The 18688-nt window shown below is 41.0% G+C and overlaps 1 protein-coding gene across 2 annotated transcripts in view; it reads left to right on the top strand.

Annotated features, from left to right (window-relative positions):
* Window positions 1-18688, top strand: part of LOC126371408 (solute carrier family 22 member 3-like) — a 24439-nt gene continuing 5751 nt past the window's right edge. Inside the window, exons 1-5 of one of the 2 annotated variants that reach the window (XM_050016687.1) lie at window positions 1-306; window positions 9845-9927; window positions 11039-11208; window positions 14966-15176; window positions 18233-18333. In XM_050016687.1, coding sequence (XP_049872644.1) covers window positions 9901-9927; window positions 11039-11208; window positions 14966-15176; window positions 18233-18333 — 509 coding nt within the window. In that variant the 5' untranslated portion in view covers window positions 1-306; window positions 9845-9900. Of the gene's footprint in view, window positions 307-8877; window positions 9027-9844; window positions 9928-11038; window positions 11209-14965; window positions 15177-18232; window positions 18334-18688 lie in introns of those variants that run through there. The other variant, XM_050016686.1, reaches the window with a different exon arrangement.

Here is an 18688-nt window from a genome sequence, read left to right on the forward strand (position 1 = left end):
CGCGGGCGCGGCCGGCGCAGAGCGGGCGTGGTTGACGCGCGCACCGCGAGTCCGGCTCGTGCGACCCGCGCCTGCGCACTGCCACACGCCCGCCGACCACACATACATCCAATCAAACTATTTTATTAATATATTATCCGAGTTCACCGTTTTCAAAAATATTAATAGAAATGATGCCTATCACAGGATCTCATTTATGAAAAGCACGAACTAACAGTGTAGGTGCCACAGTCGACTGTGAAAAGTTTAAATTTTAAGTGACAGTTATGAGGATTTTTACGTGAATTTTACGAACAAATATTTGAGGTGAGTTTTATTTCTTAAGTTAAGTAATCGTATTTATTTAGTACCTCTATAATCGGCACACGTGTCTAAATAAATACGAGAGTATTATCATAAATAGTATGCTGTCTTTAATGGGGCTGGATCGCCACCGCCTTCAGTTTTTGTCATTGCAACTAATTGGTAGACAATCCTTGATTGTGGTGTACAGTCAGTCAGTTGTTCACTCACTGCTGAGTATTCTTTGATATCATTTCCTTCTAACTACTTTCCAACTGCCACCATTACGTCGTCCTGTCCATCTAAAATATCCTATCCATCAATAATCTAATTAAAGGCTCCGGTCTCTTCTCGTAATTTTAAACAGGACGCGCAACTTGCATATGAACCATGCAATTGCTGGGACATAGTTGTCAACTTACTCTCCATCACTAAGCATACATCGCAATACTCCTCTGTAGATACCTGTTTATTGTGTCACCAAACATTCATACATTGACAGACTTCTTAATGTGGGTGGCCGCCCTGGTGTGGCTGTGGAGCCATGTAAATAAAATGTTGAACTGTATGGTACGGCGACGGGTTTTCAGTCCGTATGATGAACAATCTAGTGATCCCTTGGGCTACTTCTACTAAGTACCTTCTCGTCTGGGATGATAACCGACGTGGACAGACATTTTAACAACTGAATCTTAAAGTACCTAATGAAAATAATTAAGAGTAGTGGCCAAATAACTCTTTAATCAAAGCGATCTCTTGTAAAATATTCCAAAATCTTAAATCGTTTTATGAATGGCTACAGTAATTTGAACAAACATCATCTGTGCGTAGTTCATAACCTTCAAGTTTTTTTGAATGAGATGTTGGTTTTTGTGAATATTCTGTGCGCAATCGTGCGCATGGAGCTCGGACGCGGAAAGAGAGCAGAAAGGGGAAAATGAGACGTCGTCGGTCAAACTATGCGCCCCGCTGTCGTGGAGCTCTGTGAGACTGTACGTATCGCTACAGAACTACTATATTATCATCAGGTATGTGCACTTGCAGCACTACTTCCTTTTGGAGACAAGAAAATGACAGATTTTAATGCACAACCCAAAAACCGTTACAAAACACTGCCAACAGTCTCATCTCAATTTTATTTCCTTATGTTTTGCTGCCATAAGCCCTTTCGATGCAATTTAAAATCAATGTACTTAATTAAAAAATAATCATAGTCTGTAATGCTGAAACCGGCGTCGCTGCGTGCGCGCCGCGCGTCGCGCTCTAAACACATGTTGCGATCACTATGACAACAATCACGACATCTACGTCACACTTTATCTTGTCACACAAGTCATACTTAAGTTGCTACGAGATATTTTTTCGCCATATAAATTATCTTTATATTCATGTACGGGCACAAGCAATCTAGTTATTAGTACCATATCACATTAACTTTTTTGACAATTTGAAACATTGATGATACTATAGATTTGAACTGTAAGTCTCAAACATCTTATTGCGACAGAGTTCTAACATAGATACAGGATATTGTTCATGACTGTGCTTCATTGATAATTTAGCGACCATAGCCACGCGACTGTAACCTAACATCTCATCACACGCACGTTGAAAGATCTACGATGTAAATTTAACTCTATCTCAGTATCTCTTTTTTTGTCGATGTGACTTATCGTAGACTTGCCGCATATGGCTTTAACTACAAAATCTCACTATCAGACATGGCCCTTACACTGGCAATAAGTAACATTACAATAGCTTTAAAAATATTTCCAGTGTGTTATTGTTGAAACCTTAAAGTCTATCTATTATATTAACGATGCCTATAAAGATTAATCTGTAAACTGCAATGCGCTAACGAGTTGTAAATAAAGCATTCGTATAATTATAAGTATGACAGATAAATGTAATTCTAGCATTGGTATATGTATACCAACCTTCAAACCTATAATATAATACGATAACATCCTAAGTCGTTACTGACGCACGCAAAACTCTACAAAATATGTGACTTTCTAATAATAAGTAACTATTATTATGTAATTATGTATATAGTTATACATATGTGAAGTGTCTGTCAACTTTGATATAAGTACAAGTAGAGTCCGACACACAAGGTGATAATAGATCTCAAATATGACAATTTCGGAATTTCTTCTTCTTCTATCGTGTGGGTTGTGAGGTGGGTTACCAACCCCATCAACCCTGGTGTCAGGGATTTCGGAACTTGACCAGCTTAGAAAACGGATATGACTCACAAAATGATCTATAGGTAATATCGTAATCGTAGTAAGAAACTCGTCGTAAAAAATAATTGTAAACTGTAACAGATGATACATAAATAATCGTGCGCGTCGTGAACTAGTAAACTAAGTGACTGTATATACCTAAGGGTTGAGTCACTTCGCCCCACCACGCAGCAAAAAGATGATATTTGAGATAGCGCCCACGCTCCTGAGCACTGAAAGTAATTATTATAGACTCCCTTCGCATGTGTTCTAGCAAACAAGTATTTTTTTTTTCATTTGGCCCAGTAATCATGTTAAAAAACGTCATACAATACACTAATTTACAATAAGTATATGACATGCTTGTAAAAAACTGACAAAATAATGGATCGGTCTATAATTCTAAACTTCGTGTCAAGATCTTTGTTTTTATTAGTCACGAACTTAAGACACGGCGTCGCGGTGACATTTCGTCATTCTTTCGACCAACAATACTTGTCATTCACTGATTATTTTGTCTTCTATTGCAAGTTTCTTTCTCTCGAAAGTTCGACGCTAACCTTACCAAGATTAAGATCACATATTAAATCGATTATAACAAAAACAGGCACATTCCCACGCATATTATCTGTCACTGTTTTTACCAAAATGTTATTGTAAAATATATTTTCTGAGATTCGTTAGCCTATATTATCAACTATCGTGAAACTTAGAATAGCGCAATTTCAACTTAAAGTAGTCAAGGGTAGGCGACATAAAATTGACGATTCTCTCTCTTCTTCTATCGTGTGGGTTGTGGTGTGGATTACCAACCCCATCAACCCTGGTGTCAGGCTTACTATTGAGCCGCCAAAGGCCTCTAACATTGCTTGTAACGACTGCTTACTTTCATCAGTAAGTAGTAACCGGGAGCAGCAGCTTAACGTGCCTTCCAAAGCACGGATTATCTTATTTTCGGACAATCAGGTGATTAGCCTGTAATGTCCTAATCAAACTAGGGATCACAAAGTGATTGTTGTGATATGTCCCCACTGGGATTTGAACCCGGGACCTCCGGATAGTGCGCCCAGCGCTCAAACCACTAGACCACGGAGGCCCAAGTTACTCTGGCATAATATGCGTCTAAAGATCTGATCGTATTGAAAGATCCAATATCCAATCGAGTCACGAATTCAAAACGTCACATTTCGTAAGTGACAAAGTCTAGGATACAAGAATTGGAGCGATAACGCGATATTTAGCGCAGTCGGATTTACATGCCCTGGATCCGCTACAATCAACCGGCGTCACGATGAGTACATAATTAATTATTATAGGCCACAGGTCATCGCACTTACACTGTATTCACTAAGTATAATATAAATAATGTTCGCGCTGCGTGTCACACGAGGCGCACGAGGCCAAGGAAGAGTGTGTGATGCGCGCGTCACTTGCGGTGGTCGTGGGGTGGAGTCCGTGGTTGGACGGTTCACGATAGATTCGCGATCACGATTTATTATTTTATAGATTAACATCTCCATATCAACCGATATAAGTGAAGATTTGTGTTGGTAGAGGAACACCAGGACCTTAGAATGGTTTTAACAATGAATATTTATTAACGACTTTTATCTCAAGAACTTCCCTCTGAATCCCCTCTGAATTAGATTTTATGAGTTTGAATTCAAGTTCAAATCATAGATAATTGATATCTCGTGATTTCCAGGATTTGTACTCAGGTAATGGCAGTAGCCTAGCCCTTTAATTACATGGGGTTTAAACATAGCTCGCGAGGAGTGGAGGTATAGATACACACTATAATACACCTCTGCCTTATAAATGGTGAATTTGATGTTCTTGTCTTTGAAACACCAGCGGTCAAGATCGAGATCACAACTGACTTGAATGGAAGAAGAATACATGTTGTGTCGGCCAGTTTTAACATAACATAGAGTCAGGCCTGTATTCCCCACAGGGTAGGCAGAGGTGACCTAACTTAGAATGAAATAACGCAGGATGACGATGCCGTTGTAAAGCCAATGTTTTTAAGTTACACGACATACCGACGACATATCCAATTACTCGCCACTCGCACGTGCCTCGTTAAACGTGCACACCAGTACTGATACGCCTTCCACTATGTAACGTATGTTTTAATTTAACTTCCGGTTCCGTAACTAGCGGCTACAGTGACAGTCAAACAACATAACACAACGTAAACTCACGACTAATTCCCTATTGGGCTAGTCAGAGGTACATCTGTCGCAAGATGAACTGACGGTGACGAAGGGTTTTTAGTGTTTTCATTTCCTCAAATAAGAAGGCAATGGAACATTGCCATACAGTCTTATCTGAGCGAGTGACTGATGACGTGACAGCTCTTTTTACTTATTGCAAATTTGGCGAAAATGGCATTAACTATTTGGCCGGACAACATTGATGAAATGACAGTGACATTGTGTATCATTCTTCGACACGGTACGTAAAGTCTACTTAATACTAAATAAATGGTTCTATTCTACCGGTGTACGTCAACGGTAACGGTAAGCATCAAGTTTCGGAGGTAAACATGAAGCGACGAAGTAGTACCCTCAAAATATTCTTAATAAGTTGGTATTTTCTTCATTTACACATCTTTCATTAAGCCTAAGGTAGGCGCCCTAACTGGCAACATGTCGCTTCTTCCGCTGTTTGACATTCGGTTCTCATTCAAATAGAAACAAATGCAACCGGAATTTGAGCTCCAAATTTAAAATTTCAATCGAACGCGCTTTCAGCAAGCCAAAGTTTCTCACGCACTGTGTACGAGTAGGTACGTCATGTATTGTATGGACTTGCCTATTTATATTAAATGACAGTAGATAAACAGGAGCCCAACAATGGCGGCCACTGGGACATAGCAACATTATTTGCATGCAAGGAACCACCAAATCATGAAATTACGTTTAAATCGCCCATTAAGTCTAAGTACACGCACTTTTTGCAAATTACACAACGTTACCTACTGTTATAAACTTCACTGACGTAACGGCGTAGGTTATACACGATCATGTATTTAGTTATTTATGTGTTGGACGGAAAGCACATACACATAATTCAAATTCAAGTACGTATCCAGACCTGTGCCCAGCAGCGGGACGTGTATAGGTTATTTATGTTATATGTTATGTCGTTACATAATGCCGAACATGGCGCAAATTGAGATAAGGCCTTAAGGCCAGGCGCGCACTACGAGTTTTTCGCCGCGCGGCAGATAAAAGCAGCGGGATAATGTCACACTGTAATTCTGTATCAAACAGTTTCAAATTGTATTGCGCGCACTTGACGGCAGAGCCGCCGCAGCGGCGCAGTATTACAGTGCGCCATTATGCCGCTGCTCTTTTCCACCGCGCGGCGAAAAACTCGTAGTGCGCGCCTTAACGGTGGAGGAACACACCATGAAGGAACCCATATGCCAGAGAAAATGTGGTAAACACACAGGGAAAACACATTGAAACGTACATATGAAAAACGACCCCTCTGAAATCTCAAAGCTCGTTTTCCCTCCAGGTTAGAAGGTCAGATGGCAGTGGCTTCTGTATAAAACCGAACCTAGAATGCCTTCAGGTTACATAAGCGTTTTAGGTAAGGGAACTACCGAACACGGGAGATACAAGACAATACAAAAACAAATAGGACAAAAGAAGTATAATAGTAATAGGATAATAAGGCCGCCTTATTGCTAAAAAGCAATTTCTTTCACTCCTGAAAGAAACTCCTTTCCTTATGGTGAAACTGTAATTAAAAAAGTTCCTAATCAGGGAGAAGGTGATAATGTAATTAGTAAGTATGACTAAATGACTAACTCGGCATAAACCACCCTCTACTTACTTTGTTTATTAACTATTGTATCGAAAACCGGATCTAACGAAGTTAAGATATTATTTATTAAACCCGGTCAGATAATCAGATATTATTTATGTATAGAGTTCAAAGTGCAATACAATGCTGCTTACATTAAATTTGATAGAGATCGAGTGCTGGTCACTGATAATATCGGATGCTGCAAAACATATGAACACGTGTATGTTATTATTATGACGCAGCTAAATGATGAATTTGTAAGTGCTACTGACGACATAAAGAGCATTGTCAATCGCTCACGAGCCAGCGAGAGCCGTGCAGCCGCACTGGTGCGCTCGGCGACAATATGTTGACGTCAATCTATTTCCTTACTTGGACAACATTACACTAACAATATCCACCATCATCCTGCCGCCAGTGCAACAATTACTGACTAATTTGTGACAATCATAATACTTATTCAATACATTATTGACTTGTTTTGATTTCCACATTCGACGATAAACTCGGTTATTGAGCATTCTTCCAATTAATGTTCTTTTGTGTTCACGCTTTCATTTTATATCTAAATTATGTTTAGTGCTTAATTAGTTGGACTTAAACAAATATACAGCATGAACAAAGAATAATAAATATTGTTATGTTGTACAATATTTAAATTATTTATTGTAAATGAAATGCCCTGAAATTGATACCCGATGATATTATTCTTTATTATTGACCAGATTGTTGTTGAAGTACCCATACTGTTTGAAATAAATGTTTGTTGGGAATTTACCTATTAATCAATCGATTAATTTCTCTATTTTTTTTTACTAGCGTTGCTGTGGGATCTTGTGGGCTAGATTAGATTAGATTAGATTAGCGTTGCTGTGGTGTACATACCCGCGGTTTTATATGAACTAATTGATTTCATTTCGGATTGCAATACTTATAACAACATATCTTTTTCAAGCTTCAGTAATCATAATCATTATATTTACAAACTATAATATAGGGCTGTACAGACTAATCCAAAGCCAATCTAAGCTACATTGCGAAAAGTATTTAATTATTTGCACGTCACATGAACCTCTTTATGTGACAATGTTGCTCTCTAGTGACGATCGGATTGTTCGGTAAATGACGAGGCTCGATTGTTTAATTTATTAGTAATCGATCGACTCAGTTTGGACAATGGCGCGCATTAATCAGAAAAGGAAACCTTAGAAAAGCTGAGACCGTTGTTGACACAGCCGGCGTGTGAGCTCCTCAGTAGCCGGACGCTCACCTCGTACCGATACTTATTATACAATGTCAGTATGTTGAATATTAATATACTCGTAAAAAAAAATCCCAGTTCTCAGTGTGGTCCTATTTATAAGATACAACTCCGTATGTGCCACTGAGAGCACACAATTTTCAAGGTCCCAATGTTAACTCGGTGTCATCTACCGAAAGTGATAGCTAGTTACCTACTCACTTATTTACCGAGTTTTACAGAGTCTTGTGAAGTTCAGTCGCTTATATTTTCTACTCATACACACACACTTACAATCTATCGTTCAGATCCTTCGTTTCAGGAGTCAATATCAAAGACGGTTTACGAAAGTGATACGATGGATCGTCACGACACATTACGAACACCTCTATGTATAAGATACACCGTATAGCCATAATGTATAGACCCATATTGCCATCCATCCTCGTAAATAAAAGGCGACCTTATCAGATTGAGTGCGGGTCGCGGTGAGTTTGTAAACCAACGACACGACAGACGATAACTGGCGACGCGCCGTCTCCCGCGCACCACGTGGGTACCGCTGCTCGCGAGTCATTATCGGAACCCATTAGGATTGTTAGCCTAACATTTATGTCTAATACTCCAGTATATCTGAGTTGAGCTGCATGAGCTACACATTTGGGCGTATAACGAAATTCTTAGTCAAATTCTAACACGGACGTTATCCAACATTTTTAGCTATCCCGTTCAATGATCTAATGTTTGTGAAACTGACGGATCTTCAGTTACAGCGACGCAAGGTGCGCACGCGCTGCCCTTTTGCCTTATTACGAGAAGCAAAAAAGCGCGAGGATTCGTTGTAGGCAGACTCCGGCGCACAATGGCGACCATTGTTCCGCGATCAGCTGCTCGGCGTTTGCTCTCTTTGGTTACTATACTCGTACCAGTGGTACTATGCGGCTTGACAAGTGTACGTAGGACGCGATTACTTCACCCAGGGCCGCGATTATTCCTGACCACTAACTAGATCAGTCGCCACAGCTGTTTAACACTTCTTTAGAGGCATCCTAATACTGCCTAACACTAACTTTTCATGTCTTCTCTGCAAAAGCCACGCCCAGAGAAAGCTTAAAGTTTAAAAGCTCTCTGGTATTTGTTAACATTTAAAATGTTTAAACGCAAGCGGATGAGTCACTGCAACAATAGGTACCTGAAAACATTACGATTGATGACTCCATGAAGGATAATGTCCGATACTAGCTGTGCTCTGTATTATGTAAACGTAATTAATTCACTAGCTGCCATGCCCGGCCCGGCGCTGCGCGCGCGCCGTCTATAAAACCATGTACTCACTGCACGACAGCTTTCAGTTACACTGCAGGCAGTGAGTGACATTGTACTATCAATTATTATTATAATTTATACGTGAACCTAGAACTTGGATTACTTTCACTTGGATTAGATCTTTGTCTGTAAGTTTAAAATTTAAAGAAATAACATTGACAACAGCGATAGTTTTATGCAATGAAATTTAGTAATAAATTAATTTGACACTGGTGCACACACCATCTAATTTTATTTTAAGTTATGCTGTCATTTTCTTATCCGCCAAAAAGGAAAGGGATGGGTAATCGACAGGCAAAAAAATTATGGAACACACGTCAACTATAGGCAGAAATTTAAAAAACCTCCCAAAATTGTATATTGTCCAATAACCTGACAGAATTTAGTTGACAGCACACGTCAAACGAGTTGCATATCAGCGAGATGCCTATTTTATTTTTTCGAGAATTCACTCACACGATGATTGACAACTAAATAAATATTCATATTAAAATTAATATTTTTCAATCATCCATCCCTTTCCTATTCAGCGGATAAGAAAATGACGGGTGTAACATAAAATAAAAGTAGGACGTGTTTACAGGAATCGGCGCCACAGAACCAAATTAAATATACCTATCACCTTACTTTCATAATCATAGTAACAAAAAACATTTTTAATAATAAAACACTTCAAAAAGCACTAAAAAAATTATACCCACTGGTACAATAACGTTACGTTTATAATCGTGCTGTACTATTTTGAAGTGTTTTCCTTTTCCTAGGAGTATTCTCTTCTTATCGTGTGGGTTATGAGGTTGATTACCAACCTCATCAACCCTGGTGTCAGGGTTATTACTGATCCACCAAAGGCCCCTGACATGGCTCATGTAACGACTACATACCATACCATACCATTCCTAGGACTGTGTTTCCTCTTTCAATAATAGTCCGTACATTGTTTCAGACATGGAGCGGCGTGCGTGAGGTGCGCGCGAGTGCCGCCACCTGCCTCCTGCTACCATGATAGCCAAAGATACCAACGTCAAAGTGAGACCCTTACCTTACGCCACCACTAGGAAATATTCCTCTAGCCTGTGTGGTACAGGCTAGAGGAATCTGATAAAAAGAAAGAAAATAATAAGAATTAGCATTTGATTTGACAAAAATGGAGAATGCTACACCTACAAGAGCGTGGCTCTTATATTAATGATGATGATGACCTCTGTGCTCCTGTGGTATACCGGCGTATCTCTCCAACGAGAAGTGCCCGACTTAAACATATACACATACCTACAAACAAATAATATACAATTCTCAGTAACACAGTGACCATTTTATAGACCAGTACGGTGCACCACCGCGCGTCTTAGTTCATCATGAGTACGCTGTATTTATTTACAACGACATTCCTCCCCTATCCTCCCATACAACGACATTCGCAAATGTTCGCACCCGTGCGTACGCGCATCGAACCTATGTCATTACTTATTGTTTACAAACAGTACGAATTAGATAACAATTATTTACCAAAAATGTTTCCACTATCTGACGACTGTTAGGCCATACGTTCATTGTTATCATTAGACGTAAAAAAGCTAATCTTGTAAGAAGAACCTTAAATGAAATTCACGTATTTTAAACATACATTTTTTTTACATTATGAGGAGTAGCAGTCTATTTCTTCCCATTATCATTATCTCCCTAGCATTATCCCGTTTATCACAGGGTCTGCTTACCTAACCTGAAGATTTGAAGTTTTGACAGGTCCGGTTTTTTACAGAAGCGACTGCCTGTCTGACCTTTCAACCCGTGAAGGGAAAACCAGCCCAATACAGGTTAGGTTAACCTCCGAAAATCGCATTTCTCGCGAATGTGGGTTTCCTCACAATGTTTCCCTTCACCGATGAGCACGTGATAATCATTTATGATCCAAACAAGAATTCAAAAACAAATTCAACAATCATTTGTTTACGCCTGTGCTGTGTGAGCCTATTTCTTCCCATTGCGATGGGGATTACCGGCGTTGTCTATCTGTCTGTCATCCGATCAACCTGCATCGTGTCACATCCTCATCCACAACATTCCCACCGTGGCCACGATGTCATCTGCCCACCGCGCGCCGCCACCGCTGGTGTGTCTAATTGTGTTGTGTGTGCAGATGGTGGAGGAGGGTGGAGACGGTCAGTTCAACCTGGACGGCATCTTGAGCGAGCTGGGCAGCTTCGGCAAGTACCAGCTGCTGCTGCTGGCGCTACTTGCCTTCCGGGACGCCTTCCTCAACATGTGCAACTTCAACTACGTGTTCACCGCTGCCGCCGTCAACCACAGGTTGGTTCACCACGTTACGTTAGTACTTATACTTACTTCAACGCGAAAAATGTAAGTTTATGAACTAAAACCCGACTACGGAAAAATCGCGCTCTAAAAAGTATGAAACAAGAAAATATTATTCTGAAATTCTTCCTAACAGGGTGTGACGATTTTAATGCTTATCGGAGGAATTAGCCGGAGATCGCGCAAAGTCGAGAGAAGTGGAAGAATCGATGGGAGGCCGTAGCTCAGCAGTGGGATCGAATAGGTAGGCTAGATAAGATACTCGAGATCTAAGTGTTAGATGATAGCTGTGGTAGTATTACCGTGGTAAACAAACTCTTAGGACATATTGGCATTTGTTAAGTTCTGATGAGTGGTTTAGGAGTTAGGAGGGAACAGACGTACACACGTAGCGGTCAAATACACAATCATCCTTTTTGTAACAGTAGGAACAAAGTATAATCACATTACGTTCGACGCTTGCGCTACACATGAATGACAAGTTCGAAGGCAAAAAATAAAATATTCTTAAAAACATTATTTACACCATGTGGTAATGAAATACCATTGTGACAGGTGTTGGTTAAACATTGGTTCCAGTGGTTACTCATGGTTGTAGGAACCTGCCGACTATCATATATATTTTTACATATCACTAATAGGTTATAAGAGTTCAGCTGGTATACTGAGCTCAATGCGCGTGCGCAGTATTAAATACAATCCCTAAGATTCCCACCAAATAATATAATTTCAAGTGCGTCTTAAACTAATTACTATTGTAAGTATTTTTTATTTAAAATTAATTTCTTATATCTAACAAAAATAATATCCTAATATACACGCATCTCAAGAATGATTCATTTTTTTTATAAGGTACATTCTTTATTCGCTATCTCTCTACCTTATTATTTATTGGACGATTTAATTCAAACAGCCGCCGGATACATATCTCGCATGCGCTAGATCCTTGCGAATTAGTAATACCTACTCAGAAGGGGAGTAGGGCGTGTAGAACGTACTTTCCGATAAAACATTCAAGTATTACAAAATAATATCAAAGGTTAAACTCGACCTTGTAAGAAGCAGCAGGTGGTTATTGTGGAACCGCAATAAAAATATTTGAGTAATATTGGACGAGCATAAAGTTTTTATGGCAATACGTAATGTTCACGTGCGTGCTCCTGCGCGGGCGGCGTCCTCAATGTGTACTTAAATCAGATGAAAATTGAAATATTACAAAATAATGCAAAATGTTGATGCATTGGGTACATGTTCGACGTTTAAAATATTTGTGGCTGGTTAATGGCAATGGGCTTGCCGGTATTTCCCACGGGAGGAGGAAGATACTATGGAAGTCAGTTGGCTGCGATCCTGACATACTTGTCTTGCACCCTCCATATTCATCCACGCACGCCGGTAGATCGCAGAGTAAATCGGACTGAACCTTTTCTAAGGACATCCTTAATTTGGTATTGATCAAATTAGGGAAAATAATATATGACCTAGAGGTCGTACATTGGTTCATCCTTCTAGATCACATCTCGTAGAATTCTGGATCAATATCATATCAATAGTTCTAAACTAAATAGTGACACGCACAGCTTATTCGGTCGTGCAGCACGTGGCGCCGGAGTTGTGCATTGTGATGTTCATAACGTACCTCACTCGAGTGATGTGGTGCAGGTGAACGAAAGCTGAATTATGTGACAAAACAATGTGATATAAAATATACGATAATATCGCCATTGTAATAGAAACCGGATAGTACGGGACATTGCAAGCAATAATTCATTTTCTCATAAAATTATAATAATTTATGCACCTGCAGAGTAAACAATTTGAGCTACAATGATAACTTAATCAAACTCTTCCCTCTCCCCCCCGGACCTCGAATCGAGCGAACGTCTACCTAAGTCTTCGCAAATTTATTTTTGAAATTATTTTTGGCGGCGAGGGTGTGCTGCCGCCAAAGGATGTTTTCGGGGTACCGAACTGAGCATAGTACCCCGCTAGCCACAAGTTGGTAGTGTGACTAGGGATCGACGATCCAACAGTGTTGTGTTGGAAGTTGTATATATGCGTCTTGCCGTGTAAACTTCGATACCGCGTTTCACGACCGCTTGAAGAATGTGGCGCCATCTGTTGCATGTGAGCGGAACTAGGTGGCCAACTAGTTGGGTCCGCTACATCACTCCCCCCCTCAGACCGGAGGTCGATTCAAGTGCTTCAGTGCTCTTCAGGAATGCCGTGGTGCCTGTAATCCCAGTGAGTCGGGAAGAGGTATGTACGGCGTGAGTTGTGCTCCTATCCACGGTGAGTCGGGATGGGGAGCTGCTCCTATCCGCGGTGAGTCGGGATTGTGGAGCCGGCGACTGGCGTGAGGCGAGAAGGCGGCCTACCACGTGGAGCGCGTGCTCGACAGCGTGGTGTGGCAGTGGACCTCGTGTGCTGTGTCGCTGTTGCGTGCGGAGTGCCAGGTCCAGGCAGCTTGGACAGCTGGTCATGGAACTGTAGATGCTCCGAAGTCCTGGTGTGGAGTGTCAGGTGTCCAGGCAGCGTCGTAGGCGGCTGGCAGGTGGACGTGCTGATGATGCTCCGACTGAAGGCTGATGATGAACGCCTGTTGAGGGTTGATGCGAGGTGATTGATGCTGGTGGCGGATGACGCAGGTGCGACGCAGTTGACTCCGACTCCCAGAAGGTGTAGGTAGGAAGTGTTCTGTCGAGGGTCACCAGTTTGGCGGCGAGGGTGTGCTGCCGCCAAAGGATGTTTTCGGGGTACCGAACTGAGCATAGTACCCCGCTAGCCACAAGTTGGTAGTGTGACTAGGGATCGACGATCCAACAGTGTTGTGTTGGAAGTTGTATATATGCGTCTTGCCGTGTAAACTTCGATACCGCGTTTCACGACCGCTTGAAGAATGTGGCGCCATCTGTTGCATGTGAGCGGAACTAGGTGGCCAACTAGTTGGGTCCGCTACATATTTAATTTAAATAGAAAAATTCAGTGCAAAAATTAGTGCCGTAAAAATAGGAGCGCATAAAGTGCAAGGAGTTAGCGTATGTGAAGTGCGACTTACGTGTCCCCGCTCGGCTCCCCGCCGCTACATGCCACTACCTACTTGTGTCGTCAAAAAAAAAAAAAATTGAACTTCAAAATATATGTGCAACTTATGGTTATCAGAAACAAATGTATGATTAGTATGTTAAAATGCCCCCTCTGAATTTATTCTCGGGCCACTTAAATGGTTATGTCATCTTCATTACTGTAATAATTTTCTCACACTTTCCTACTGCCTAGTTCAGAAAATAAGCCCCTGCTAGCTTGGAGCTTCATCCAGGTATTTCAGAGTATAATATAATTCTACTTGTATACCACCAGTTGGTATACAGCTCGCTGGAATGCAACCCACTTGACACAGGTTATACATACATACATAAACTCACGCCTATTTCCCACCGGGGTAAGCAGAGACTATAGAATTACATTTGCTTCGATTCCGACACACCTCTCTTGCCTCCTCCACACCCATCAATTGCTTCATACACGCACGCCGGATCAGAGTAGATCATATTAAACTTTTTCTAAGGACATCTCCAATTTGGTCAATGTAGGAAGACATAGGTTATAATTAATTTATTTATTTCGTTTATGTCAAGATCTAACTAGAGCTATTGGATATGATATTGATCGTAATATAAGACTGATGTTTATTGTTGACACATTGTAATAATTTCTGGTAGATTAATAATGTTGAATTATGTGTAAATAGATGCTACGTGCCCGAGTGCGACGGGTGGGACGCGCGGTTCAACGCGTCGTGGACGTCGTTCGCGCTTCCCAACGACACCAGCACGTGCTTCCGCATGGCGGCGCGCAGTGACGTCACCAACCAGTCCTGTGCGCCGGCGCACTTCGACGTCGACAGCGCCCTGCCCTGCCAAAGGATCGTCTACGAAGACTACAACAGCATCGTGGCTGAGGTGAGATCTCGATATTGTTTATACATTGGTGCTAATTCCTGTAAATACCATCTAATTTTATTTTAAGTTATATCTGTCATTTTCTTATCCGCCGAAAAGGAAAGGGACGGGTAACCGACAAGCATAAAATTTATGGAACACACGTCAATTTTAAGCACAAATCTAAACCAACCGTCTAAAAATTTTACATCCGTCAATAACCCGACACAGTTAAGTAGATAGCACGTCAAACGGATTGCATACAAGCGACGTACCTTTTGATTCGCCCGGGTTATTCATTCATTTACTCATTCTTCCTAAAATTAAGAGCTGTGAATCATCCGTCCCTTTCCTTTTCGACGGATATGAAAATGACGGATATAACTTAAAATAAAATTAGGCGGTGTCTGCAGGAATCGGGGCCATTTACTGCTCTACAAGTTCCCAAGACATTTCTAGCTCCCGAGCCAGCGACAGTCAGTTAATGCTGCCCAAATCTACAATGTAATAGTTATGACATGAATTGCAATTGGGAAGTTAAATAATTGTTTTGTCGGCCACAAAGAAATATACAGTTTTCGTGAAAGAGTCCATTATTATAAAGTGGCTTCATAGGCAGTAATTTACAAAAAGCTACCACTGTGACTGCCAATATACAAGTAAAGGGCCGCTGCATCAAATATAACGAGACAGTACAGAGCATTGACGTATAACACGTTACCTACAGTAGAACACGTGAGCCCGCGGTCGCTAGGCAAGCGATGCAACAAACTGTAACAAAATCATTAATAAATTGTCTTCAACAACACGAAATAGTAATCGCACACACAATGCGAATAATGCCGGTGCTAAACCAACAATTTGTTATTATAAAATGTGTTCAGTAGACGCGCTCGTTAGTTTTTACGGATGATAAACTGAGTGGATTATAATGATTCCCTCGCTTTGAATGGCGTCGCCGTACGAGTACTTATTCCAAATGTTATTTTATACATAAACACTACTTAGTTACTAGGGTCAAAAACTTCGCTTTATAAATCATATAACATATAATATATGTTAACTGCTCGTTGGTTAAGAAATTATGTCAGTCACCATCATCTCCCTAGCGTTATCCTGTATCTCACAGAAGATTTGACAAGTCCAGTTTTTTACAGAGGGGACTGCCTGTCTGACCTTCAAACCCGCGATGTGAACCAGCCCAATACAGGTTACTTAGGTCACATACGTCCGAAACGCATTTCTCGGGAATGTGAGTTTCCTCACGATGTTTTCTTTCACTGCTGAGCGAATAATCGCGATAATCATTTTTAATCCAAACAAATTGTAAAATATGTGGTTCAGGCCCGTGCTGAGATTCGAACCTACGACCTCATAATGAGAGTCAAGCGTAATCCCTACTGGGCTACCTCGGCTCGGACTCAAAGAAGAAATTATGTCAGTGAATATTTTTAAAAATAAAGTATATTGGGCATCAAAAGATTCAGACCTGCGACTTTTCGTTACAAATTGTCTGTTTTGAGCGACATTCTTGTTGCATATTCATCGAAGAGAATGTAAAATCGCGATAAGATCATAAAAGTATATAATGTCTAGTTCCGCATCAGCGTAGCAGCTCCTACGCTCTATGAACATTACGTACCTAAGTGCATGGCATCTTGCAAATTGTCGCAAATAGCAATATTAGACAGCGGAACAGATGGTGCCGTCATTTCAGTTGAAAATCACCGTGACTACGCATACTAGTGTTATTACCGAGTATCGCTCCGAGGACCAAACTGTGATGCGGTTGAGAAACCGAAGCTGGCGACGTAATTGTACGTGTGCGTCGCTGTGGTAGATGCAAAGTTAAGTTGGTACTGCGAGCATTGTGACCTGTGAATGTAAATAGCGCCGCGTGAGAGGCTGGCCATTGTCGCGCGTTCAAGTGCAAGGCTGCGGGCAGGGCCCACGAGTTAGGCTTTTAGAAAAATATAGTCAATATTCAAGCAATGGTAGGTTCCCATCCCATCATCAGCTTTAATGAAGATTTAAAAATTATTAAATATTCAGTAGGCATTTATTTGTTTCCCAAGTTATTCTACCTTTACCCTACTGCGGCGAAGCAAAAAGGAGGGTTATTGTCATCATACATCACTTTAAAATACAATGGTGCTTATACGCTTACACTATTTTAAACCTGCCCTGGTTTAAAATAATCTGTGTTGAAGTTGGTTAATTAACAGTTTAGAAATGATTTTTAAAATAAAATGCAAAATATTTTATGCATTTCATAATCGACCGACAATGAAAGTCGTCGCCGGTCACGGGCGCCGCGGTGTTGGCCCCACGCTCCACCACGCGCGGCCTGCTCCACGATTCTCCACGCTTCACCACCGCGCCCGCCGCAATAACACACGCACCTATATTTACAATACGGTTCTCCGCGCCGGCGCGTGTTTATCAATTCCTCCAGTTTTACTGCCGATGCCGTAACTCTGATTCGAATTCTTACATCGCATACGTATGTTGTACATTCTAAGGAATGTTTAGATAAAATAATGCTTCTTCATTTTGACCACGCATATTAGTGGGTCAATCCCGTTTACTCCCACTAGTTCCTCCTGAAGTTTGAAACGCCATTGCAGTAATGATTTGTTTGAGTGACAGACTTTTTTACCTGACTTATAAGGTTAGTTCTATTAACCGATATGTATGTGTGTATGCAAGTCTGCTACCACCTAACTTCTAAACCACTTGTCAGAATTTTAAAATAAAAAATGAAGTGTTACTAGAAGCCTTGCGTCAATGTGGCGCCCTCTAGAGGATATAAACTGAAGGTGTTTTTTTTTCTTCCAAATTGTTGTGTTGGTTATCAAATGAAAGGGCATAATTTGCACATGTCAAATATGTACGTATATATTATTAGCTTTTACCCGCGGGTTTGCTTGTATTTTCGCGATAATAACTTTTAATTGATAAAACTGCTCAGATATGAGATATTTTATGGGTTTTGAGTTTTCTTCTGATTCGTGACGGGCGTGTGTGTGTGTACTTGTATGACAGATTCTTGTACGTAAGTGTGTGTGTTGTTCCAGTTCGACCTGGGCTGCGAGCCGTGGAAGCGCACGCTGGTGGGCACCGTGCACAACCTGGGGCTGGTGTTCTCCTTCGTCATATCCGGACTCATCTCCGACAGGTACCCACACTGCGCGCGCGCGCGCGCTCTGCATACAATTCTACAAAATACCTATGTAGATATAATGCATTTGAACATTATTTGTGACGTTTAATTGTGTACCTAGTTAAAGTAGTGTGATACTTGCGACAGTAATAAAAAGTCCATTTGAAAGTTGGAATCTATGAGGTTTCAATATTTTAGTGATAAACAGTTCAACACGGCCATAAAGAAATAAAAAGAGTCAATTTTTAGACTCAAGGTTATATAAAATAACAAAAATAAAACAGCCTGTTATACGACCCACTGCTGGGCCTGCGTGCCTCCCCTCAATCAACCGGAGGGGGTATGTATGGAGCATACTCCACCACGCTGG

This window comes from Pectinophora gossypiella, chromosome 12 (genome assembly GCF_024362695.1).
Source record: "Pectinophora gossypiella chromosome 12, ilPecGoss1.1, whole genome shotgun sequence".
Classification (NCBI taxonomy): domain Eukaryota; kingdom Metazoa; phylum Arthropoda; class Insecta; order Lepidoptera; family Gelechiidae; genus Pectinophora; species Pectinophora gossypiella.